The 26385-nt window shown below is 40.9% G+C and overlaps 1 protein-coding gene across 1 annotated transcript in view; it reads right to left on the bottom strand.

The window, feature by feature from the left end:
• LOC122802610 (organic solute transporter subunit alpha-like) overlaps positions 1–26385 on the bottom strand; it is a 427706-nt gene that overhangs the window by 145159 nt on the left and 256162 nt on the right. The window contains exon 5 of the mRNA XM_044072299.1: positions 15482–15593. Coding sequence (XP_043928234.1) covers positions 15482–15593 — 112 coding nt within the window. The remainder of the gene's footprint in view (positions 1–15481; positions 15594–26385) is intronic.

The raw sequence follows: 26385 nt of genomic DNA, 5'->3' as shown, positions 1-26385 counted from the left end.
GTATTATACACTATTGCAAATAATAAACTAAAGATATCAGCACAGGCAGAAAAAACTTAGAAGATATTCAGATAAGTATAAAAAAAGTACTAACTAAGCAATTCATTGATGATCCAAAAAAGTTTTATATCGAATTGGGAAACAAAGCAAAAGGAATAGAAATGCTGCCAAAAAGGAAGAAATAAACACATTTTGTAGAAATATCCATAAAGCTCCTGTGGAACATAATAAAGACACTGAATAGCTAGATGAAATAAAAACAAAAACAATAAGAAGTTCAATGTACAGGATATGAATTGGGATGAAGTAATGGCAGGAGAAATTGAAACAGAATTAAGAAAAGCTACTAATTGGAAAACCCAGGCCCAGATGCAATACCTAACTTCTGGCTAAAAGTGTTAACATCTTTACCCAAACATTTATGCCTGAGTAAGAACAATTTATCTGCAGACCCCAAATAGACACAAACCTGGTTAACAACAGGAAAACCAATACTACTCCTTAAGAGTGAACCTGCAAGCTATCCTAAAAACTATAGATCAATAACTTGCCTTCCAACGATGTATAAATTATTCACTGGAATTGATGCCGACAACGTTTATAGTCACTTAGAAGAAAAATCAATTATGGCAATAGAACAAAAGTGCAACAAAAGAAAACCACAATAAAGAAAGGATCATTTGTTGTTAAATTAAGTCATAATAGAGACCTGTAAAAAGAGGAAGAATCTAAGTATGGCATGGACATATTACAAAAAAGCATAAGACAGCATCTTACATGTATGAATAAAGGAGTGCTTACAAATGTATAAGATTCACCCTTCATTAATCAATTACTTTACAGTGACCATGAAACAGTGGCAAACCACTTTGAAGCTAAGCCATAATAATGGAAAAATTATTATTCCAGGGATAAAAATTCAAAGGGGGGATATTCCAGGGTGGCTATCAGTCACTGCTGCTCTTTTGCCTTGTCCTTAACCCACTAAGCTATCTGCGTAACAGATTAGGTCATGGTTACAGTTTGGCTCCCAGAAAACAACAAAGTGTAAATATGTCTCATCTCCTTTTTGTAAATGATTTAAAACTGTATAGTTCATAAGATGAGGAGCGAGCTGAAAGCCCAACTGGAAGTAGCCAACACTTTCTCAAATGATATAAGAATTTCATTTGGTCTTGATAAATATGCAAAGTTAAATTTAAAGCAGGAAAGCTGCAGCACAAAGAAAACATCTGTCTGGGACAGGAATGGGATGTAAAGGAACTTGAGCAGGAAAGAATGTATAAATATGTGGGAATTGATGAAGGGTCAACAATAAAACATGAACAATTGGAAACAAAACTCAGTAAGCAATGTTTTAGAAGACTAAAATTAATACTGAAAATATCTCTGACATCTACTGGGAACAAAATTCAAGCTATAAACCAATTTGCTCTTCCAGTTCTAACTTACAGTTTTGGTGTGAATGACTGGCCCAAAAAGATTCTGGATCATTTGGACAGGATTGAGGATCAAACCGGAGAACCTCTTGCTGTGAGGCAACAATGCTAACCGCTGCACCACCGTGGCCGCCCTAATGCCACGGTGCTGATATACCAAAACTAAAACAGCTTTCAGGAAAATTTTGAATTTACCCTTTTCTCCAATGTTCTAAACTAGTATATATAAATTACAGAGTGCGGGGGTTGCCCAACATTGGGTGGGGGTTGAATGGGACAGAGACCCCCACTGCAAAAATTGTGTTTTTGGTTCACAGAAATTATTTTTCAGGGTAACTATTTTAGAGTTTTGGATCTTGTAGTATGAAGATTCAACGAGTCATCATAAAGCCCAAAACATTTTGTCTGCAGTGCTTTCTGTCACAAACAATATGGTAGAAGGCAGTACAGTGTCTGCAGTGAAGTGGAAGTATCATAATGAGGGTTGGTAAGCCAAAGTACACTTCAAATGAACAGTATTGTGAAAAGAGACATGGAAGAGCTCTCTGATCATGTAGCCCAGACCGGTATGACCCTGACCCTGAGTAGCATCCTGCCCTCACCAAGAATGATGCCACAGTATAAAGAAAAAATGATCAATTTCAACAATTGGCTAAGTTTCTGGTGTCATTCAAAGGGGATCCAGTATCTGTCCACCTGAGATGACATGCTCGACATGCCACATTGCTTCACAAGAGATGGCTTGCACCTGTCACCCTTAGGCTTTCGAATACTTGCCAAGGCTTTTGCCACCCTCACAGTGCCTTTTTTAGGCAAGGCTCAAAAGACAAACCCACCACCGTAAATAACACAAGTAACCAAAAACTAAGGGTAATGCTACTCAATGCCAGAAGTCTAAACCTCAAAATGCATGCACTTGAGACACTCCTCAGTATGGAGAACATTGACATCTGTGCAGTAACAGAAACCTGGTTTAAGGCTCCAGAGAGCATCCCAGCACTATCAGGCCATACTTCTTGGCAACAGAACCCGGACCGAAACACAAAAGGCAGGGGTGTATCCATATTCATCAAGGATACCCACACCTCCAGGTTAGTGGTGCAGCACAATGCCTCAGAGATCATCCATGTGCAACTAACAATGGGCAAAACTGCAATTCAAATTGTAGCTTGCTACAGATCACCCACCATGACCCAGGACCCGTATTCCGCATTTCTGGAGACATTCGAAAATATGAAGGTCCTACCAAATGCCCTAATATTGGGTGATTTCAATTACCCAAACATTAACTGGGAGAACTACTCAAGTACTAATTCCCCTGCCCAATGCTTCCTAGAATTTATAAACTCAAACGCCCTTGATCGACTGGTCAACACCCCCACCAGAGGTGACAATATATTGGACCTGGTCATCACCAACATGAGCGACCGGTGTTCTACACCGGAGGTCAAACCCTCGCTGGTTAGCTCAGACCATAGACTAATCACTCTGGATATCCATATTCCGCCCCCACTCCCAAGCAAGGAAACCACCGTGAAAAACTTTTCAAAAGCAAACTTCATGTTACTTAAGACAGAGGTGGAAAGGTTCACAGCCCCCATGCTAAAGGACAATGCTGTCCAAGCTGCTGAATCCCTTACAAAGGCACTCTATGAGCACCTGCAAAAATGCATGGATCGTGCTATCCCAAGAAAAACTAAGACTCACTCCTCCAAGAAAAGGAAACCAGTCTGGTGGACCCCTGCCATAAACAAGCTATACAACAGAAGGAGGAAACTAGTACAGAAAAGAATAAAATCCCAAGAAGGAAAGACATCCCTGATCAGTATCAGCAAGAAACTACAATCCCTCATAAAATCATCCAAGGCTAGCTTCAAAAGAAAAATTGCCAAGGACTCCAAAGATAACCACAAAGTGTTCTTTAGCTATGTCAAGAACCTAAGTGGAAACTCTCAGATCTGCTCTGAGTTAGTGCAGAATGGCACAAAATACACTGAACCGATTGATATTGCCAACATTCTGGCAGACAAGTTTAGTGCAAACTTCACCCCTCTCTCACCCCCTAAAGGGCCCATAACCATACCAGAAGAATGTACAGCCCCAGTAATCACTGATACACAGGTTAAAACAGCCCTATCCAAAGCCAAAAACACAGCTTCAATGGGACCGGACGGTGTCCCAGGCTGTGTCTTACACAAACTCCAAAATGAACTAACCCCTCACCTAAACACACTGTTAAACTCAGCCTCTCTACAGGCTACACAGTTATCCCACGCCACAAAGGTAGAGCCACAACGGACCCAGGGAACTATTGCCCTATAAGCCTAACTAGCCTGGTCTGCAAGGCTATGGAGCACATCATCATGGAATTCATTAATAGAGACATTGGGAACCTCCAAACATTGGACCTTACCCAGTTTGGCTTTGTTAAGGGCAGATCATGCCTCCTAAACCTGATGGACTTCTTTGAGATGGTTACCAAGGCTTTAAATGAGGGAAAGGAGGTCCACACAGCCTACCTAGACCTCACAAAGGCTTTTGGCACTATTCCCCATTCTGGTATTATAGACAAGCTCACCAGCCTAAACATAAACCCCTATGTCATGAGATGGGTTGCCAATTGGCTCATGGATAGAACCTACATGGTGAGAGTTGCAGGCTCTAGGTCTGACTCTAAACCAGTTACAAGTGGCATCCCCCAGGGCTCAGTCCTGGGACCCCTCCTGTTCGGTCTACACTTCTCAGAGGTACAGGCAAGCACAGGAGGACTATGGCTGACCAAGTTCGCAGATGACTGCAAACAGGGGGCCATAACTGACTCTCCGGCTGATACAGACATCCTCCAGAAGGGTCTCATTGAGACGGATACCTGGTGTCAAAATCATGGCCTCAAGCTAAATGCCAAAAAATGCATAGTCATAGCAAAGTACCCACAAACTGCCACATATGTGGTAGTCCCCTAAATACAGAAAATGTAATAAGGGATCTGGGGACCCAAGTAGATAGTAATCTCTCCTTTGATAATCATATTGCCAAGGTGGTTAGAAAATCCTTCTATGTGGCCCACCTAATCACAAAAGGGTTCGCATCTAGAACAAAAGAAGTTATTGTGCCCCTCTACTCTTCACTCATCAGACCCATCATAGAGTACAACGCCCCATTTGGGATGTACCTTACAAGACACCTGCAACATCTGGAAAGACCACAGAAGTACCTCATGAAGAGGATTACTGGCCTCAAACAGATGCCCTATGCAGTCCGACTGAAGAAACTCCAGCTGAACTCAGTTGCATGCCGCTTACTCAGAGGTGATCTCTGCCTGACATACAAGGCCATGACCAACCCAGAATTGATGGACATGCTCCACCTAAAAAAAAACAAATCCCCGAGAGCCACACGCTCTAGAGATCTAAACCTCACCACAATGATCAATAGGATGTACAGGAGGGATAGATTCTTGTCTCAGAGACTCCCCATGCTTTGGAACAGGATTCCAATCTACATTAGGCAGAGCCCCTCACTAACACTCTTCAAGAGAAACCTTGATGAGTGGATGGAAAACAGAAAATTTACCCGGGGATTACTGCATTGGCTCTGCTGGACAGAGGTACAGGGAACTAATGGCTCTGCTGGACAGAGGCACAGGGAACTAATCTAAGGGGGCGGTGAAAGCCAACACATTCTGGCTAGGCTTACAGATGCCCTCGGGCAGAACGCCTAGTACTTACCTATGAACCTATGAACCTATTCCTATTGAAGAAAGAAGCAGCACCTGCAAATTCTCTTGATCATGGTGTTCCTCTTCAGTGTGTGGTCAAATTAAAAATAAACTAGCCAACAAAATGTTAGTGCTATTACTAAATAATGCATATGGTCATGCAATGTGCCACATCATGGACAGTTCAGCCCAAAATCCGGAATCTTCAGTTTCATATATCGTTTGATACATTCACACAATATCTTCAATAACGTATAAAACAAGTGCTCTAATTAATTTCCCAACTCTTGTCAGTGCTTACTGCAGTGTCATAATATCTGCAGTAAAATTACCTCCGGATATTACTATTTCCCTTTGCTTGTGTTGTTTATTCATTTTAATTCAGACTGCCTGTTTGTCATGCACTGCACTATACAATGTTATGTTTTAACAGTTAGACTAAAACTAGATGGAGGGTCAAAACGTTAAAATGCAGAAATCTACAACATATGTTGGAAACAGTTGTGAAATGTTACATGAATGGCAACTACACAAACATGACAGACTGAGGACAGATTTCAGAGAGATGCTAAACAATTTTTCAAAATTGTATTTATCCAACCATGGCTTCCAACCAGTTCATTGAAAAGGGTCCCAACTTGTGTGGGGGCTTGGTGAAAGGAGGCTTCTACTTCACACAGATTTGCAAGAACCCTTGTGTTAGTTCTAATAAAGGCATGTGTTTGACTATGACCCCCAGTTTTCAGTCATCTGCAGATTGTGTCAGACATATGTCTTGGTTTTTAGTCTTTAGGTCAGAGATGTAAATAAACAAAAGCAATCTCATCATTGTGTCCCACAGGACACCACTGGTCACCTTCATGTTCTCTGATGATGTTCTTCCCTCCCAAACCACATGGGCTCTGTCTTTTGATCAATTTGCTATCCATCTTACCACATAAGGGTCTATTTGTAATACAGTTAGTTTATTATTTATGCTTACAATAGTTGGTGTTAAATGCCTTGGCCAAAGCAAGGCAGGCTGTGTGTACAGTGTGACCGCTGCCAACAGCTTATGTTACCTTTTCAAAGAAATTTACAAGGTTTATTTGATGGCATCTACAGTTTACAAAACCAAACTGCTGTGGATCTAGCATAATGACATTTTTAATGTATAAGTTAATGAAGTCTCTTATAATGTATTCCATGGCTTTATAAATGAGACTCCTAGCTGATGGACCTATTGTTTCTGGGGTCAGTAGTAGGTTCACCTTTTATACAGCATCATCACCAGTGCTGTATGCCTGTAGGTAGGCTAGGCTCGGCTTAAACAGCTTATGGAGATGTTCTGCCATGGCATGTTTAGTACTACTTAACAAATAGCCCAGTATATTATCTGCTCCCTATGAGGAAGTGTTCTTAGTCTTGGATGGCAGGACACACTTAATTAAACCATTGCTATGCATAAGGGATACAGTCCCTAAGATGAGAGACATTAAGCAGAAACATTACTGGTTCTGTATAAACTGTATGAAGACTAGAATCCCACACTGCAATTCAGTGCAAAAGCTTGAACTGCTTTTATCACTGAGACACTTTCCCACCAACTGTATCCCATTAATGGAGCTTTATTCCGAAGAATCCCCTTTATATATTTATATGTGTCACTGTGCTGCAGGCTGAAAAAATACAACTATTTCGAGAGTTTGCAGTTTTCAGTGAAAGTACAATATAGGATTCCAGCTTTTTGTGTGATCTACTTGTTTGAAATTTCAGAGAAATATAGGAAATTAATTCTCAGAGACACAGTTTACATATGGCTATGCTTTTTATGGGTTCAGGCACCTAGGCAGCGACATCCCCCTGTGAGACAGCTGGATGTGGACACATGGCAGGTTGGAAGTTTAGCTGCAGTGACAAATGCCTGTGGACAGTTCCCTGTGGGAATAGAGGAACCCCCTGCACCCTAACCATAGATGGCAGACACAAACCCCCATAGTGATACACTCTGCACCCTCCAGAAGCCAACATGTGCGACTGTCAGTTGAACCTGTAGCCGTCACTGGATGCCAAGTGGGCATGAATGTGGTATTGTGAAATCCGTGTGCTGTGGGCAAAGCCTTTATTAACACAACATGTAAAGTGATGTGTGTGTAGTGCTTGGTGCGTACTAAACCCAAATATATTCACAACTTGTAGAAATGTGCCACAGCACGTAGGAAATCCTGCACATCACTGTAGTCATACTTATGTTGCAAGATGTGCTTTAGGCAACACTCCCTTACAACAATAGCCTCCCTACGTGGTGTCACAGGCGTCACCCTCAAAACTGGCTCTCTTCGGGTATCTGTCAGGTTCTGTTCCTGTTGCAGAACAGACAGAAGGTCGGACAGCTGCACTGTAGGGCGTCCAAGTAACACTTTCAGCCGACGATGCCATGCCTCCACCTGGTTATTAGTCCATGGGAAGTCCATGTCAGAGACATCACACACATTCCAAAACTTCAATGGGTAGGAAGATGGCAGGCGTTGGTGTGCTGAGCAGCGGGATGTATACTTCTGTGGTCAGCCACACACATAATGATGGTCCAGAGGTTTACCTTTAAAACTGTGAATCACAATGGTTTGAGTGCTCATATGAGCGACTCGAAACCATAAAACTGGAAATGTCGACAGTCCTTAGTGTGTAAAAAACAGCAAATCGAAAAGCAGATTCGCTGTTTTTCAAACATTAATGTCGAAGAAAAAAAAACAAAGTGTAAAGTAGGGGGTCAAGCCCCCTTGCACCCCTTATGTGGGGGGGCTGCACCCCCCACACCTCCCCTACTTTATTATTCTAACTCCGAAATCGCACTACAGTGGGGAAAGGAACAATTTTCCGATCCCCACTATAGTGCAATCTGCCCCAGAATGTCGAATGTGCAATGAGCGAATCTCACTGTGCATTCGCTCATTGCACATTCAAACCTTTTTCCGTTTGGCATTTGCAAACTTTGCAGACTGCCTTTTGGAATTGTTCTGTTCGCCCTTGTGCAATACGTGGTTTTAAAGGTAAACTGGTCCAGAAATACACTTATATGCTTAGCACAGTCAGGTAAGGTAGCCACAATGTCCAGAAATGCGGGGATAATATCTCCCAGTTGTAGGAATGCCAACGCAATCAGCTTGCGGATGGCTATTGAAAAAGCAGTGTCCGTGCCATACAGGGCCACAAGGTGGTGATGCTGGATCTGGTGCCAAATGATCTGTGCAAAATGGAATAGGCACCCCTTCAGGATACTCTTAGGGAATGTCTTTCAGTTGGCATGGATTACTGCCTTCTCAAAATCAATCATAATGTACTGTGGGGCCAAGGTGCATCCCTGATCTGCAGCCATACTCATCAGTATCTCCCACATATTGCTGTATACAGACTCTGATTTCCATGTCATTAGACAGTACACCATGGGGACAATCCTTGCTGAGGTGGGGGTGCCAATACATCCATGTAAAGTATACAGCTAACAGCAAATATCAGCTCATGTTGGGAAGGTGCCATCCCCAAGTATGATGTCTGACCTGCTCAAATCCGCCAGATTCTGTGTTGTAGTTAGTAGAACCAAGGAATCAGTCCCATCCATATCAGACTTTCTGCAGAGGATACAGCTGCCACTACGGAGTGGATACTGGCTGACATCGATATCTGCAAGTGTTGCTGGAGGTGTGGACATGGATGCTCATGCCCTCTGCCGTACCCTGGTAATGCTATGATGCAGAGTGACACGGCAAGGCATCTCTTGTAGTACATTGTCATCCGCTGTGCCTAGGACACTCTGTATTACCAGACTAGGCAGTTCATTGCTGGTTACCACCCTCTGCTGTAGTTCTGCTCACAGAGTAGCCACTTGGGCAGTTATTGCATCTGGGCCATGCTGGTGTGGCAGTGATTTCAGCAGTTCTTCCCCCCTTATCCTGGCAAACAGTGATGGCACGACCTCTGCAGGCCTTTATTCTCCACTCAATACATGCCCAGTACCATTTAGGGGGTGCTTCATGCTCTAAATGGTAGAGGTATCCCTCCACTATCAGCATTGGTTTGCCCCATTGGCTGGGCACTGTGCTATATCTGTTGCCAAGTTGACCAGGGCTATATAGGTACACAGATTCCATCATGGCAACACTACTTGTAGATGGCCTCTCAGTATCCATCACATCCAGTGCAGCAGGGACGAGAAGGTAGACACAACTGTGGTACAGGCCACTATCAGACTTTGGGTATGTTGCCGTACAACACCTTGTGTTGTACCCTTCTGAATAAGTGCTGTCTGCCACAGTGGCCCTTTGCAGCAGTATACACACCACCTTTCTCTTATTACCTGTACTGCTAGGGATGCTCTATGTGCAGTTTACACAGCCATGGAATTGGCAAGTGAATGTAGTCCAGCAGGAGTCTCCCAGCTTGCTTACACCACTGGTTCTGCATGTACTGCACAGGTCACCTTTAACTCCCAGCTATAGCTATTGGCCAGTCAGGGTGTGGAGCCCAGTCTCAGTTTAAGTGACAGAGATTACATAGGGATGTATCCCTGTGTAGCACCCTTTTCTGCCTACATGCCTCTGCATATGTGTGTACCCCATCTGCAACAACCATTGGATGGGTTTGGCAAATCCCACATTACACACATGCTACTTTGCTGTGGACTTGGAGGTGGGTGGATACTCTTTTGTGTCCCATTCATACTTTGCCTCCCTTTTGTGTCTGTGTTCCCTTCTACAGTGGTTGCTTTTGCACTGTTGGGTAGGTGGTCTGTGATTGCTAGAGTTGACATGTTTCCACCTGCCACTGCACTAGGGTGACTCTGGCAGGACAGTGCCTTTCTGTTGCAGGCATATCACTCAACCTCTTAGAGTAAGTAGTCTCGACAATGCCATACTGATAGTGGTACACATAGGGATGCATTCTGCCTTTACAAACTGGAAAAGTGGATAGAATAACAGGTTATGCATTAGCATGAATATTCTGGTGTGTGAAGTCTGAAACTCAAATGTCTGTCATTAATTTCTAACTCCTATGTACATTGCTTTGCCACTACTCTGCCAGACAGCCACATTAGTTTGACATATGGGCCAAAAATATTCTGCAGAATTCTGGGTAGTCTGCGAAACCTGTACAGTTGGGGTGTATGGGCAGAGATGCTTGTGGTGTTGTAACTTGTCTACTGTGCACATGTAAATGGTATCTCTCAGCTGCAGCTTCTTTGGCATTTTCAGTCCGACAGCTTCCCACAGCAAGGCGTACTGTACGGGTTGTGCTTGGAGGATTTATATGCTTGTGTGGGGCTACTGGTAAGCTGCATTGCCTTTATATATGTGTTTGGACCCTCTTTACCAGTTGTCCTGCCGATTGCTTGTCTAGCGCGGCTGTTTCCACTGTCAGGAAACAGCCCGCGTATTTACATTAGGAGACGTCTCCTTTTGACTCTTTCTGTCTGTGTGGATTCCCACAGCATATCTCTCATCTGCACCGCTCTATGATCTAGCGGTGCTGCGGCCTTCTGCTTTCGGCGTTGTAGCTCGCGGGCATTTGTCTCAGGATCTACACGCCAGAACCCGCTTTTTATCCTAACTGTGCACGTTTCATCTTCTTGACACCAAAAAGATAAGAATTTAAGATTTATAAAAATGCAACAGTAACTTTTATCATTCCAAAGACATCAAATATTACATTTGGGCTAGAAGATAAGCTAGTGCCAGTGTACAAGAACTAAGGGGACATTTACAACTGTGTTCATTGCAAAGATATAAACTGATATTACATTGCATGAAAGTGCTGAAAAGGGTGACTGACATACAACAGTTATACAGTAGCAGAATGTAAGATGGGAGATAAGCAGTTCAGATTCAGATTAGGATACAGCACAACTTACCCAATATTTGTAGTGAGACAGATATTTGAGAAGACGCTAAAAATGACAGAAGAGTCCAGCTGGGCATTCCTAGACTTTGAGAAAGCATATGATAAGGTCCCAAGAAAGCTGATTTTGGTAGTCTTGTGGTGGTTTGAAGTCCCAAAAACATTGCAGAATTAGTGCAAGCTGTGTACAAGGACCCAATGATACAAGTAAAAACAGTGGACTTATAAAGGGGCTCCCAGTGGGAGTGGGTGTGCAGCAGGGTTTAGCTCTGAGCACACACCTGTTCATACTTATGATGGAGTATATTATCCAACAGTTCAGATGGAACAGATCAATAAAGCTGCTGCATGCAGATGACATGGCACTATAAACACACTCTGAAAAAGAATTTCATCAAATGATAACAGAATGGAATGCAAAACTGAAGGCACAGAGGCATACCTCTCAACTGTACAGATTTTCAAAGAATGTCCAGATTTTTGCCTCATATTTTTGGTGTGTTCCTCTTTCTGGCAAATTGCTGAGGACTGAAGTCATTAAATAATGACAAATATTTGAGTTTAAGGCTAAACATCCTTCAGAAAATTCATGCTAATGCAAAACCCATCATTCTATCAACTTTCAAAATCTGAAAGAGCAATATTTAAAATCTGTCCCTATTTGTCCCCCCATCATTTTAGGCTTTGTCCAGATTTTTTGCTCTAAGAGGTTGAGAGGTATACACACAGGATGAAACTTGAGTGAGGACAATCAGCTACCATGGCAGCAAATGGTGGAAATCAAAAGAAACTGAAAAGACACAGAAGAGAAAATTGTGGAGCAGATTAACAGTTCATGTATCTGGGAGGAGTGACTGAAGAAAAAGAAAGTGAATGAGGAGGTGAAATCTAGAATCAGAGGGGCTGCAGCCAAATGCCACAAAGACTCAAGGGTGGTGTATGAAGAATGCCAAAGTAAGGTGTATGAAACAGGAGAGTGACCAGTACTATTATGGTACAGAAACCTGGGCAGTAAAGGTAGAGCAGTGCAGGAAGCAAGAGGTTCATAGGCAAGTACTAGGCTAGCTGCCCTTGTGGGCCATTTTAAGCCTATTCACCTGACACAGGTGGTAGGATGCAAACAGTGGGACAAAGAAATGAGGACATCAGAGCAGAAACCAAAGTAGCAGCAATTGCTGAGAAGGTCAAAGAGAACAGATGACAGTGGTTCAGTCACATGTGCAGGAAAGGAGAAGATGATCTGGTAAAGAATATTTGGTAGAGGCAGTAAGCAGACAGAAACAAGGGCATCCAGAAAAGAAATGGATGCATTGTGTGAGAGAAGACCTACAACAGTTAAGCATGATTATCGAAGAAGGTAGGAAAGTGGCATTAAATAAAGAGATATGGCAACAACTGGGGGCAGCCACAGTGGTGCAGTGGTTAGCATTGTCACCTCACAGCAAGAGGTTCTCCGGTTCGATCCTCAGCTGGGATAAACTAGCCAACAAAATGTTAGTGCTATTACTACTTAATGCATATGGTCATGCAATGTGCCACATCATGGACAGTTCAGCCCAAAATCCGGAATCTTCAGTTTGATACATTCACATAATGTCTTCAATAACGTATAAAACAAGTGCTCTAATTAATTTGCCAACTCTTGTCAGTGCTTACTGCAGTGTCATAATATCTGCAGTAAAATTACCTCCGGATATTACTATTTCCCTTTGCTTGTGTTGCTTATTCATTTTAATTCAGACTGCTTATTTGTCATGCACTGCACTATACAATGTTATGTTTTAGCAGTTAGACTAAAACTAGATGGAGGGTCAAAACGTTAAAATGCAGAAATCTACAACATATGTTGGAAACAGTTGTGAAATGTTACATGAATGGCAACTACACAAACACGACAGACTGAGGACAGATTTCGGAGAGATGCTAAACAATTTTTCAAAATTGTATTTATCCAACCATGGCTTCCAACCAGTTCATTGAAAAGGGTCCCAACTTGTGTGGGGGCTTGGTGAAAGGAGGCTTCTACTTCACACAGATTTGCAAGAACCCTTGTGTTAGTTCTAATAAAGGCATGTGTTTGACTATGACCCCCAGTTTTCAGTCATCTGCAGACTGTGTCAGCCATATGTCTTGGTTTTTAGTCTTTAGGCCTTCTGTGCGGAGTCTGCATGTCCTCCCTGTGGTTACATGGGTTTCCTCTGGGCTCCATTTTCCTCCCACATCCCAAAGACATGCTGTAGGTGGATTGGACACTCCAAATTGGCCCTAGGTGTGAGTGTGTGTGTGTGTGTGTGTGTGTGTGTGTGTGTGTGTGTGTGTGTGTGTGTGTGTGTGTGCCTTCAGTAGAAGGTTGGAGGCCGGGCTGGCAACTCGACACTGTAAAACTCCACTGCCAATCATGTGCGGACAGGTGATCCGCTGTTGCGACCCCTAACCGGGAAAAAGCTGAAAGAAGAAGAAGAAGAAGATATGGCAACAACTGACACAACACCAAGACCCCATGAAGAAAATGGTAAAAGGGTAGGTTTAATAGTGACACTGACAAAAAAATGAGTGCAGTGTACTTTGTCTAGCATCTATTTAGTCAATACAGTATACTGCTATAATTTTAAACTGAACATTCCATTTGTCAATAGGTGTCAGACAATGGAATCATCAAATAATTTTGTGGTGTGCGCTTACGTGGTATTTTTTTTTTCACTAAGGGTTAGAATAAGGGTTAAGTAAGCAGACAGATTAAATTTTGTGTATATGAATATTTTATGGGTGTCTGCAAGTGTTCCTGGGTTAGAGTTGCAGTAAGTGCTAAGTAAGATGATATTTGGATGTTCTGTTAGTTTTTTTTTTTTTATTAGTTGACTGGTCAGAAAAGGAAAGCATTTGCTTTCTTTTTTCTATTAAATAAGTACTGATCATTCGTGGTTTTGGTCATTATAGTTTTCAGAGTGTAGAATTCAGTGTAGTATACACTGATTTTTCTGCATATTGATGAGTTTTAACATAATTATATATAGACAGATAATAAGAGTGGTAAATAATAAAACATGGTAATGTCAACATATGTTTTGTCAACATGCTATAGTTAACAAAAGAAATGGCCTATAATTGTTTGAGATCAACAATTCCCAGGGTTAGAGAATATGTTCTTAGCAGGAGACTGTGCAATCTCGGAGTTAATACATATACACATATATATATATATATATATATATATATATGTGTGTGTGTGTGTGTGTATACATATACACACAGATGTGCACGTGTGTGTGTGTGTGTGTGTGTGTGTGTGTGTGTGTGTGTGTGTGTGTGTGTGTGTGTATGTATATATATATATATATATATATATATATATATATATATATATATATATATAGTTACACTTCCTAATCTCGAAATACTGAAATGTCGAATTTCAGTATTTCACGACTATAAAGTCAAAAGTGCAGTTACGCAAAACTGCATAATAACGAATGTGGAAATGTCGCATTCGCCATTATGTGTTCACTTACATGACGTGAGGTGCAGTTTGTGGATTTAGCTGGGGTTTGAGGTAAGTGGTGTTTCTGTAAGGGTGTTGGTTAGGGATTTTAGTGTGTGTGAGTGTGTGTAGTGGTGAGTTTTATGTGTTTGTGTGTTTAGTGCAACCTTAAAGTTAGTATATATAAGTAGGGGGAGTGTGGGGGGTGCAGGGGGGCTTGCCCCCTGCATTTTAGCAGGATTGCTTGTGTGTGTGTTAGTTTTGTTTTGTTTGTGTGTGTTGGTTTGTTTTTTGCAGTGTCGGCAGATAGGTGTATTTGTGTGGTGTAGTGTTTTGTTTGTGTTATGTTCGTGGTTTGAAAGTTCTCAGTTTTAAAGTTTCGGGGTTTTGATTTTTCAGCTTTATAGTCTCGAGATACTGAAATTCGATAGTTCAGTATTTCGAGATTATAAAGTGAATCTATATTTATATATATATATATATATATATATATATATATATATATATATATATATATATATATAAAATTATTGTTAGCAGGGAGTGAGGGGGTGCAGGAGGGCATGTTTTGTGCTTTACTTGCTCCTCAGTGCATGCATAGAACAGTGTCAATGTTGTGTTGTCCTCATTAATGTCATTGACATTTCATTGATATATGGGTTCCATTTGTTCAGTGCTGAAAAGACTAGCAAAAGTGATCAAATGATTAAAGATCACAATTGACTCTCTTTTTAAATGCAAGATTGTGGTACAATGGATACTGGGAAATTTGCCCTTTTGCCCTTTAGTAGTACTACACAATCCTAACATACAAAAATAAATTAAAAGAAACTGTATTAAAATTAAACAGGGTTTTTAGCAGCACATTAATATAACAGTCAACTGGATTAAAGCAGCTTTTAGAGACGTATACAGGTTCAAGAAGAACATCTTAACATAGTAATAATAAGACTGCACAAACACTGTAATACTCACATTTGAAGGACGGTAATTTCCATTAGTCCAAAGCACTATTGTTATGAACATAAACAGAGGTCGAAGGAAGGCAAACTGGAAGGTCCCCCATTTTAAAACAAAAAGAGTTTGTCTAAAAGAAGAAAATCACACAGGGAAAAAAATAAGTTTTATACATTGCCGTGAAGGTTCACTGTAGAAAGACTGACATCATAGCACTTTTTGCATTGCATTTAGGGCATATAATCCAAAATTATGGACTCAGTTTAGTAAATCAAGAAACAACAGAACTTTGCATTCGTGATGAATTATGACTTGCTTAATCACATAGTGCTGTATCAGTTCATCTGCATGCATAACTAGCATAAAGCCTGTCATCCCACCATTGAAGCCTGTATCACTCAAAAGGGAAAATATCCTGGATTAAGAGCTTTTGCAAATTATGACTTGGATTTCAGATATCATTGAGATTCCCAACACAGGAAACAAGGCTTGTATTGCAGATTCTTTAAATGAGTAAAAATGTTAATAAAAAAACAAAGAACTGTGGCTACATTTTCCAACTCTTCATTGCAGTTAAAAGGCATTTTGTATACATAAGGGTTCCATAGCTTTCATCAGATTTTTTTTTCTTTTATTGTTGTGGCAACTGGGTTTTCAGTGAAATGGGTTTCAGTCAAGTGTTTTTTCATTCAAACTGGTTTTCAGTGAAATTCTTTCAAACATTTGATTTTCAGTCAAATACAGGTCATTCAAATAACAGAAAACAATACATAAATATATGTGCATACATATATACTTAATAGAGTAGCTAATGGTCCCTTTAAGAAAATAAAAATGGCTCCCAGGAGAAAAGAAATTATAGGTGGCCAAGAGGACTACCAGAACAAAAAAGTTGCTTCTTCCTAATTTACATGTATTACCTCTCCTGGTAACATGTTGCCAAGATGATGTAACAACCTAAAAAATCTGGACTCTATGAGGAATGTTGCAACCACATGGTTCTATAAACATTGGCTGCTTGATTATCCTACTGAAAAAAGTCAACAGAAGATTATAGTATGTACAGGCTTTTCAGCAAGGCATGGGGTTATATTAAAAAGTATGAGGTGGAAAGAGAATGAAATAGCTGACAGAAAGCAAAAATAGTGTGGGAACAGTCTTTCACCAGAAAAAAGTACATAAATAAAAAACTGTCAGTAACAACCACCTAATCACAGTTTTCTTCTATTCCTCTGTAATCAGCAAGCTGTAGTTTCCAGATAACCAATATTCTTTTCTCTACACCCTGCTAAAGATTTCTATGTTTATGCCATGTGTTCTTGGATTTAGCACAAAGGACTAAAGTCCTGAGTTGTTAACAAGTGGTTTCTTTTTGCCCAGGGTACAGGGTTTGATTCCTTTTGCCTACTGTGCGACTCAGCAGGTCACTTAAGCAGACAGTACTCCTCAGTTGCCCCTGAAAAAGGGTAATTTTTCCAGTGGGCTTACCCAGTCAACAAGTTAGCAAAAAAAAAAAATCCATTACTATTTTTTGATTCTATTACCTGTTCAGAGAGACTATTCCACATATCCGCAACCCTCACATCAAAAAAATGCTTCATGACATTATAGATGAGCCACTGTCTTAATGTCTTTTATAAATGCCACCTTCGTCTTGTATATCTTCTTCTCCTAATGATGCTGACCTCCTATTCCCATGTCATACTTAAAACCTTCTGCACAACCCTCTCCCCTCTCTTCTTCCAGAATGTATGTATTACGTTTCCTCTATCTCTCTTCACAGACCAGAATGAGATCCAGTACAATTTTGCAACTCTTTTCTATCATGTTTCCATTATTTCAGCATCGTGGCATAAGTGGTACCTCAAAAATTGTACATAGTACTCATATGTGGTCTCATTAACTGTCTACAAATTGAAAACAATCCTTGCTTTTTAATTTTTTATATTCCTCCTTGTTAAATAGGTAAGCAAATGTGACACAAGACTTTTTTCAGGCATTATACAGGCTATAAGGGTAAAAGACAAAATACAATATATGTTGATAGTGATACGAGTTATACATCAACTGTCATGGTTTGGCGACTCAGAGAAATGCATTAGATTTGTTTGGCATGACATTCTGACTGTAAATTCATATTGCCTTAGATCCTTCACCCAGATGGTCACAACATACTGATAATATTATCAGTTTTAGAACCTCTGAAGTTAAACTTCTCTCGTTCCTGCTTTTTTGAAATAGAAAAAAATATCCGTTTTCATCACTTTATCAAGTATTACAGTATCATCATCCTATAATTTAATGAAAACAATGTTGGACTGTAACTGGTTCTAATTCTGGGCTAAATCACATTAGGCCTCACTGCTCTGTCCATGTACAATTTTAATAGCTCATTTGGAACCCTTTGTTGTGTAAATTAATTTCTTTTAACCACCCTAAGCTCACTTTGATGCATGGCATAGTCATCTTTCATGAACGCAACTGAAAAAATCTCAGCACCTAGTAATTATCTTTACCTTACATATATTGCTGACTGTTTAACTTCCCTCTAATTTTTTTCTCATGCACCTCTTAGTTTTATTTTACTCAGCCTGGGAAACACTGCGCATTTAACTCTGTTATCTCACAGCCAGATAGGCAGTTAGGAGTAATGCAGGAAATTAACAGGAATCAACTGCAGGTAGAGCTATTTCAGGCCCACTATCCAGCAAAGAGTTGACTCCTGTATTCCTGAGTTGAAAGAATAAGCCAAAAGAAGTCCCAGGAAGTGACAAGTGTATTTAAAAGTTATCTCTAATAAGTTTGGAGGATATCCCTGAAGCCAAGAAAGGATAAAAGCTGATGTTCCACATTCTAAAGCAAGACTTGTAGAATTGCTTAAATGCCTGTCTGTTCAGATAAACAAGAATTTGGGGGTTACAAATAATGCAAGTCACATGGTGTAAGGTGTGACAGGACAATGGTGAAGGTGCCAAAGTATGTAGTCAGGAGTTGTCAGTACAATGATACAAGAGAATAAAGCCCTGACTATTGCCCAGGTGACCCATGTTTCATTAATGGCTCAGGTGTCTGAAAATCTAGCAAGAAAGGATGAGTGAACATTGTGTTGGTAGGTGTGCCCTTCCTCATATTCTGGTGAAAGCCAAGGAATGAACAGACTAATGGGCTGGTGGGAATTGGTGGGTCCAGTGAAATGTTTGTCCAGGGACAGGGATCAAACATGCTTCCTGTCAATGCCTCATTGCTATGCTAAGATGCTACCATGCAATGAGAGGGTAAGATTAGGGCTGTAACTTACAAGTTAAGCTGACATGGGGAGCAGTGGTGGCTCTATGGTCCCTTTCACCCCTGTACCAGTGGAGGCCCAGGTGGAGGGTCAAACTCAGTAGTTGTTGAGGTAAAGAAGTACCACTGCACCTATGGATAAATGCAGTGGTGGGGACTCAGTAAGGATGTTGTGATGCCACATCAATTTTTTTATTTATTTCAATGTTTTACCCTACCAAAAGTATACATTCCTACTGTTTCTTAGTGCAAAACATCTTCCTTAAAAACCATGTAGTTACTCATCACTTTATTATCCACTTAATGATATATATCATCACATTTATTTTTCTCTTTCTATATTATTGCTCACCCTTTCCTCTTCTGTCACTTTGCTGGCATTTTGTTTCTTCTGAACCACTTCTTCATTTCATTTACTGCTCTTCAATATCTCTGTCAGTCCCCTTAGCAAGCTCCATTACTATACAGGGATAAGCCGTAAGACCTAGGCAATCCAAGATCGATAAATGGCCTGGATGCATTTATGACGTGGCAGGGGGAAGACACGAATAATACAGCTTAAGTCTGCTCACTTCTCTTCAGAAAGGAGAGGAGGGGTATGGGCTAACGGACACACTCACACAGGGAAAATCCTTGGTGAAGACTGAGAATGATATGGAGGTGCTTGTCTACAAGGGAGGGCAAGATCAGTTGCTCATGTTATGCTGAGATGTAGCATGCACTGTAAAAGTCAGATACCAAAAAAGTGTGAACTGGGAGTCAGGGTTGCAAAAGAAAAACCTCAGTCCTCCTCAGAATGAATGCATTGTTACCCATGTGCTCAGCCCTTACTCCGAGGGAACAAATGGGCTATACTGCTCTCACCCAGGGGGAAACAGCAATTCAGTAGAGAACATGGAAGGGTAAGCTTGAAGATCAGAGGATACAGCATTAATCTTTTCTTCCACTTTTTCTAAGCTTTCCTCCCTTCCTCCTTCCAAGTCACATCAATCAGAAATTCCCTCAGTTTTTTCACATTTTCAGCCTCGCTAGCCTCTGCTTAGCCTTTTTCCTATTCCACTTTTTAGCTACATAGCTGTGTATGCATCTTAGCTCATCCTGCCAATTTCACTGACATCCTTTCATTATTATTCTATTCCTGTTTAATTTCCCATATATTCCTGTGACAAACTTTCTACCACCTGTGTGCCTTTTCTCAGAAAACTTCTCCCATAGTATTAAACAAAAACCTTACCCCATACCTGCTTGCACCTCCAAACCATATGAATGATTATGTTCCTTTCATACTACCCTTCAAGCACTATTTTTTCTTCCCTTTTCATTTTTTAAGATTCCAGGAGTAGTAAGTCACCTGTCCAACAGTTTTCTCTGTTGACCCCTAACCCCACATCCTGACAGCCTAATTAATATTCATAGAATGCTTCTTCTTCCTTCCATTCTTCCCTTTTACTAGTTCTCTGCTTAAAGAGATCTCTACACAATACAACTCTTCCTCCTCTCATCACTAGACCCATTTCTTATTTGGTATAATTCCCATATTTCCTAACATACATATTGTATTATTACCCAAGATGTAGGCAAACATACATTTATATAAAAGAAAACAAACCATGTTAACACGTTCACAGTTACAAACAGTATACACAATTTCCATTTTTTTCTATGTAATTTGTTTCTACCCTTTTCTAAAGATCCCACTTCCAATTATTTTATCTCTGTACAATACTCACTACTTCAAACACAGTTGGTTTAGGCTTTGATTTCCATATTCTAGCAATTGCTTTTTTGGCAGCCACCAAAATTAAACTTAACAAGGCTTTACTATATCTAGGCAATTCAGATCCTGTATCTCAGCTCAAAGAAATAATTTCCTTAGTTACACCCATATTCTCACCCAATATTTCTGACAGAGTACTCTGTAAGGAATTTTTTAAATCTGCCAACTCATTACACTCCCAAAACATATGTTCCCAGTTACCTCTTGCTTCCCCATCATACTTCCAACATTTCCATCTACCTGAAGAAAAATTATGTGGAGTCTGTCTGAGGTAAAAAAAATACCTATGCAAACACATCCAGCAAAAATCCTGAATCTTCTACACTTTGTTGCGTATTTGGGATCCATATATATGCCCTCCTATTGTTCCGTGTGAATTACTAATCCAATCCGTCTTCCAGTCTTTTCTAATCTGTTCTGATAGATTCCAATGGTTAGCATGCAATACTTTCAAAGGTTTACCTTTACAAAGCTGAATCACAGTGGTTTGAATGCTCATATGAGCGACTCAAAACCACGAAAGTGAAAATGGCGATAGTCCTTAATGTTCGAAAACAGCAAATCGAAAAGCAGATTCGCTGTTTTTCGAACATTAATCTTCTTCTTTCGGCTTTTCCCAGTTAAGGGTCACCACAGCAGATTACCTGTCCACTCATGATTGGCAGTGGAGTTTTACAGTGTCGAGTTGCCAGCCCGACACCCAACCTTCCACAGAAGGCAGACACACACACGCACGCATGCACACACTCATGCCTAGGGCCAATTTAGAGTGTCCAATCCACTTACAGCATGTCTTTGAGATGTGGGAGGAAACCGGAGCACCCGGAGGAAACCCACGTGACCACAGGGAGGACATGTAGACTCTGCACAGAAGGTACCCCAGCCGAGGATCAAGCCAGAGAACCTCTTGCTGTGAGGTGGCAATGATAACCGCTGCACCACCACGGCCACCTGTTTTTAAAACATTAATGCTGAACGATAAAAAAAAAAAAGAAGTGTAAAGCAGGGGGGCAAGGCCCCCCTTGCACCCACCCACACACACCCTACTTTAGTATTCTAACTCCAAGATCGCACAACAGTGGGGAAAGGGACCATTTTTTTTTTGTTGAATGTGCAATGAGCGAATGTCACTGTGCATTCGCTCATTGCACATTCAAACCTTTTTCCGTTCGGCATTTCCAAACTTTGCAAACAGCCTTTCGAACAATTGCTGTTCACCCATGTGCAATACACACATGAAAGTAAACCATTTTTAAATGCCCTACGGATTATCAATTTTTAACAGCAGTTTTGGTTCTAGATTCAACTAAAACCTCTATCAGAAAAGGTCTTTCACTTAGGATTTCCCTATCCTTTTCTCTTTGCCTAGGCTCTGATATCAATCCCTGCTAGGGAAGGCAGTCTCTAGCCTGCAGTCCAAATAACTGCTTGGCCTCTTCCCATTTTATTACCTTTCCCTCTCTAGTTATTTGCACCAAATACCTTGGTTCCTTTGCCAGTTTCCAATAAATTCCATCCCCAGCTTGCTTACTCTCCATTCCCCTAACTGCAGTCATCCCTAGCAACAGAATCTCCTTTCTCCATTCTTGTGTTGTCTTAGTTGTTAGAATACTTTTTACTACTTTATAAATACAATATTCTGTATGACTGTTTTTAGTCTCCTTAAGGATCTGCATCCAAAATTCTACCCTTTCCTTATTTCTTGAATTACCTCCCTGCTTCATTACAATCCCTTTACACTTTGAATTATAGCTTTCTGTTTGTGTAATATATATGAGCCTTAACTGTGTAGATCTAAAATATCCATTCAAATCAGGTCATTCTAAACCCCCTTGTTCTACTGGAAGGATCAGCTTAGCCCACTTGACACTTGCCCTCTCCCCCCAGCATACCTCTCAACCACTTACCACAAAAAATCTGGACAAAGCCAAAAATAATGGGGGGACAAATCCCAAAAAATAGGGACAAATTTGAAATATGACTCTTATCAACTTAGGAAATCTGTTACAATAAAAAGGTCTTGTATTACAGTGCATTTTCTGAAGGATATGAAGTCTGAGACTCAAATGCCTTTCATTATTTAGTAAATTCAATCCTCATGATTTGTCACAAAAATCCAGAAAAAATCTGGACATTCTGCAAAAATCTGTACTGTACAGTTGAGATCTGCCTCCCAAATAAAATCCTTCAACTCTTAATTACTGTCCACAACTTCTCATCTGGTTGATAAAAACCTCAATGGTAAGATCAGACCATAAACTAATCTCACTGGATATTCACATCCCGACCCCACCCCCTGCCCAGAAAACCACAGTGAAAAACTTCTCTAAAGCAAATTTCACACTCCTCAAAACCGAGGTGGAATCCTTCAAATCCCCCGGGCCTGTGGAAAATACGGCCCAGACCGCAGAATCCTTTATAAAAGCATTCTATGAACACCTTCAGGAATGCATGGATCATGCGATCCCAAATAAAACCAAGAACCAATCCTCCAAAGGCAGACATCCTGTCTGGTGGACCCCAGCCATAAACAAACTATACAATAGAAGGAGGAAGCTACTAAATGATAGAGCAAAATCCCAAAAAGGGAAGGCATCACTGATCAGTATTAGCAAAAAACTACGGGCACTCATAAAATTGTCTAAGGCCAGCTTCGAGAGAAAAATTGCACAGGACACTAAGGATAATCACAAGGCTTTCTTTAGTTATGTTAGGAACCTGGGTGGTAATTCCCAGATATGCTCAGAATTAGTCCAAAATGACAAAAAATACACTGAACCCACAGACATTGCCAACATCCTAGCTGACAGGTTCAGTGCAAACTTCCCCCCCTCCCCACCAAAAGGGCAAATATCTATCCCAGCAGAGTGCTGCCCCCCTGACATCTCAGATGCTCAGGTAAGAGCCGCCCTCTCCAAAGCAAAATACACAGCATCAGTGGGACCAGACGGTGTCCCGGGCTGCGTCCTACATGAACTCCAAGAAGAGCTAAACCCAAACATAAAACTACTGTTCAATCTCAGCCTTACTACAGGATATGTGCCCAAAGAGTGGCATACAGCAGCAGTGGTCCCTCTCCATAAAGGTGGTGCCTCAATGGATCATGGAAACTATCGCCCCATAAGCCCGACTAACATGGTCTGCAAAGCTATGGAAAGGATCATCATGGACCTCATAAATAAAGATATTGAGGACCTACAGACACTGGATCCTACCCAGTTTGGCTTTGTTAAGGGCAGATCCTGCCTCTTAAACCTGGTTGATTTCTTTGAAACAGTCACCAAGGCAATTGACGAGGGGAAGGTGGTCCACACAGCCTACCTGGACCTCGCAAAAGCCTTCGATACAATACCCCACTCGGGCATTATAGATAAGCTCACCAGCTTAAATATAAACCCCTATGTCACTAGATGGATTGCAAACTGGCTCAAGGACAGAACCCACATGGTTAGAATTGCTGGAGCCATGTCAGACTCCAAACCAGTTACAAGTGGTGTCCCACAAGGCTCAGTCCTGGGACCTCTCTTGTTCGGTATATATTTCTCGGCGGTACAGGCCAGCACGGAAGGACTGTGGCTGACCAAGTTCACAGATGACTGCAAACTGGGTGCCATAATCGACTCTCCAGCCGACACAAGCATCCTCCAAAAGGGCCTCATAGAAACAGACAACTGGTGCCAGAGCCATGGCCTCAAGCTAAATGCCAAAAAGTGTATAGTCATCCCCTTTGGCAAAAACAAAGTGCCCACAAATTACCACATAGGTGGTAATTCATTAAGTACAGAAGAAGTAATTAGGGACCTGGGGACCCAAGTTGATAGCAATCTCTCATTTGACAACCACGTGGCCAAAGTGGTTAGAAAAACATTTTATATAGCCCACCTAATCATGAAGGGATTCACATCTAGATCAGGGGACGTCATCGTGCCTCTTTACTCATCCCTCATCAGGCCCATAATTGAGTACAATGCCCCTTTTGGGATGTACCTTACCAGACACCTGCAGCAACTGGAAAGACCCCAAAAGTACCTCACCAAGAGGATCAAAGGGCTCAAACAGATGCCATATGCTGCCCGGTTAAAGAAACTCCAGCTCTAATCAGTGGCATACCGCCTGTTCAGAGGCAATCCGTGCCTGACATATAAAGCCATGTCCAACCCGGAATTAATGGACATGCTTCACCTCAGAAAATCCAAATCCCATCGAGCTACGCGCTTGAGAGACTTGAACCTCAGCACTGAAATAAACAGGACATGCTGGAGGGACAGATTCATAACCCATAGGCTCCCTTCACTCTGGAATAAAATCCCAGTCCAGGTTAGGCAGAGTCCCTCATTGACTCTCTTCAAGAGGAATCTTGATGAGTGGATGGGAGATCGTAGGTTTACCCCAGGTATCACTTCTGTGTCACTGTTAGACAGAGGCACAGTATACTAACCTCGAAAAAGGGCATAGCAAAATAAATTTAAAATGGGTGGTGAAAGCCAAACACATTCTGGCTAGGCTTATAAATGCCCTAGGGCAGATAGCCTAGTATGAACCTATGAACCTATGACTGATGGCATGCTTGTGTAATCCTGCTTACTTGTCAGTAGCCCCTTACTACCACAAATCTACCATTACTATCATTTTTTTCTACTTCTATCACTTTTGGATCTCCTCCAGCAATTAATATAAGAAATGCCCCTTTCCTCTGTCCCTGATACTCTGCTGAATATCTATCCTGAAATCCTTTCTTTATCAAATTCACATGCTCACTTCTTTGCAAATATTTCTCTTGTAGCAATGTTATTTGTTCCCTGCAGTTCTTAATATAATTCAATACTCTTATTTTTTTTCTATATCTGTGAGGCGATTTACATTCCAAAGTTACATGTTTAGTGTAGCCATTATAAGAATTTATTATTCTCATCTATTATATATGACAGCTTTTCTAAATGTTTATTTACAGCTTTTGTGTTACATGCACCCACTAAAGTTTGGCAGGTTGATCTCTTATACAGTTGTTTCTTGTCATCTCCATTTGAACCTATGTCACATTTTACAATACTAGGTTTTAATGAAAACCCCTGAACAAAACAACAATCATGCCCCCAGATAATCTCCATAAACTATTAACTTAAAACAAGTACAAATAACTATATACATCTTCAAATAATGTTTAACCCTCCTGATAGGAACTATTGTCCCTAATTCACAGCTGCACATATGGGCAAAACTTAACCTAACACTGAGATTATCCATGCTAAGATGCATGTTACAGCCTGTACTCCTACTTACATTAATTCCTGGCTGTTCTTATCTTATCTTCATTCCTCTCCAAGATGTGAAAAAGAACTTATCTGCCTTCAGAAAACATTAACCTTTAGCCTTAAAAAAGTGTTCTGGCTTTTAATGTTTCCCCTTATAGTCATCTTGACTCCATGGAAAAACAAGTACCACATGTACAGCCCTGCAGACCTCTCAGATTAACTGAACATGTATTTACTAAAGGAAAACTTTTTATTACATTCAGCATCCTCTTATTTACTTGCTTACATACACACACAAAAACTTATTAGATTAAGCCAAATGCTTTAATCCATGCATTCATCTGTGCAAAAGTGAGAGAGAATATATCAGTTTTATATATATTATGATCCATGCAGTATTATAGGTTCATAGGTAGGTACTAGGCTATCTGCCCAAAGGCATTTATAAGCCTAGCCAGAATGTGTTGGCTTTCACCACCCCCTTAGATTAGTACCCTGTGCCTCTGTCCAGCAGAGCCACTGAAGTGATCCCCAGGGTAAACTTTCTGTTTCCCATCCACTCGTCAAGGTTTCTTTTGAAGAGTGTTAGTGAGGAGCTCTGCCTAATG

The sequence above is a fragment of the Protopterus annectens genome, chromosome 5.part0, assembly GCF_019279795.1.
Source record: "Protopterus annectens isolate FY-2018-M chromosome 5.part0, PAN1.0, whole genome shotgun sequence".
In the NCBI taxonomy this organism is placed as follows: domain Eukaryota; kingdom Metazoa; phylum Chordata; order Ceratodontiformes; family Protopteridae; genus Protopterus; species Protopterus annectens.
This window is presented reverse-complemented; position numbering and strand designations above follow the sequence as displayed.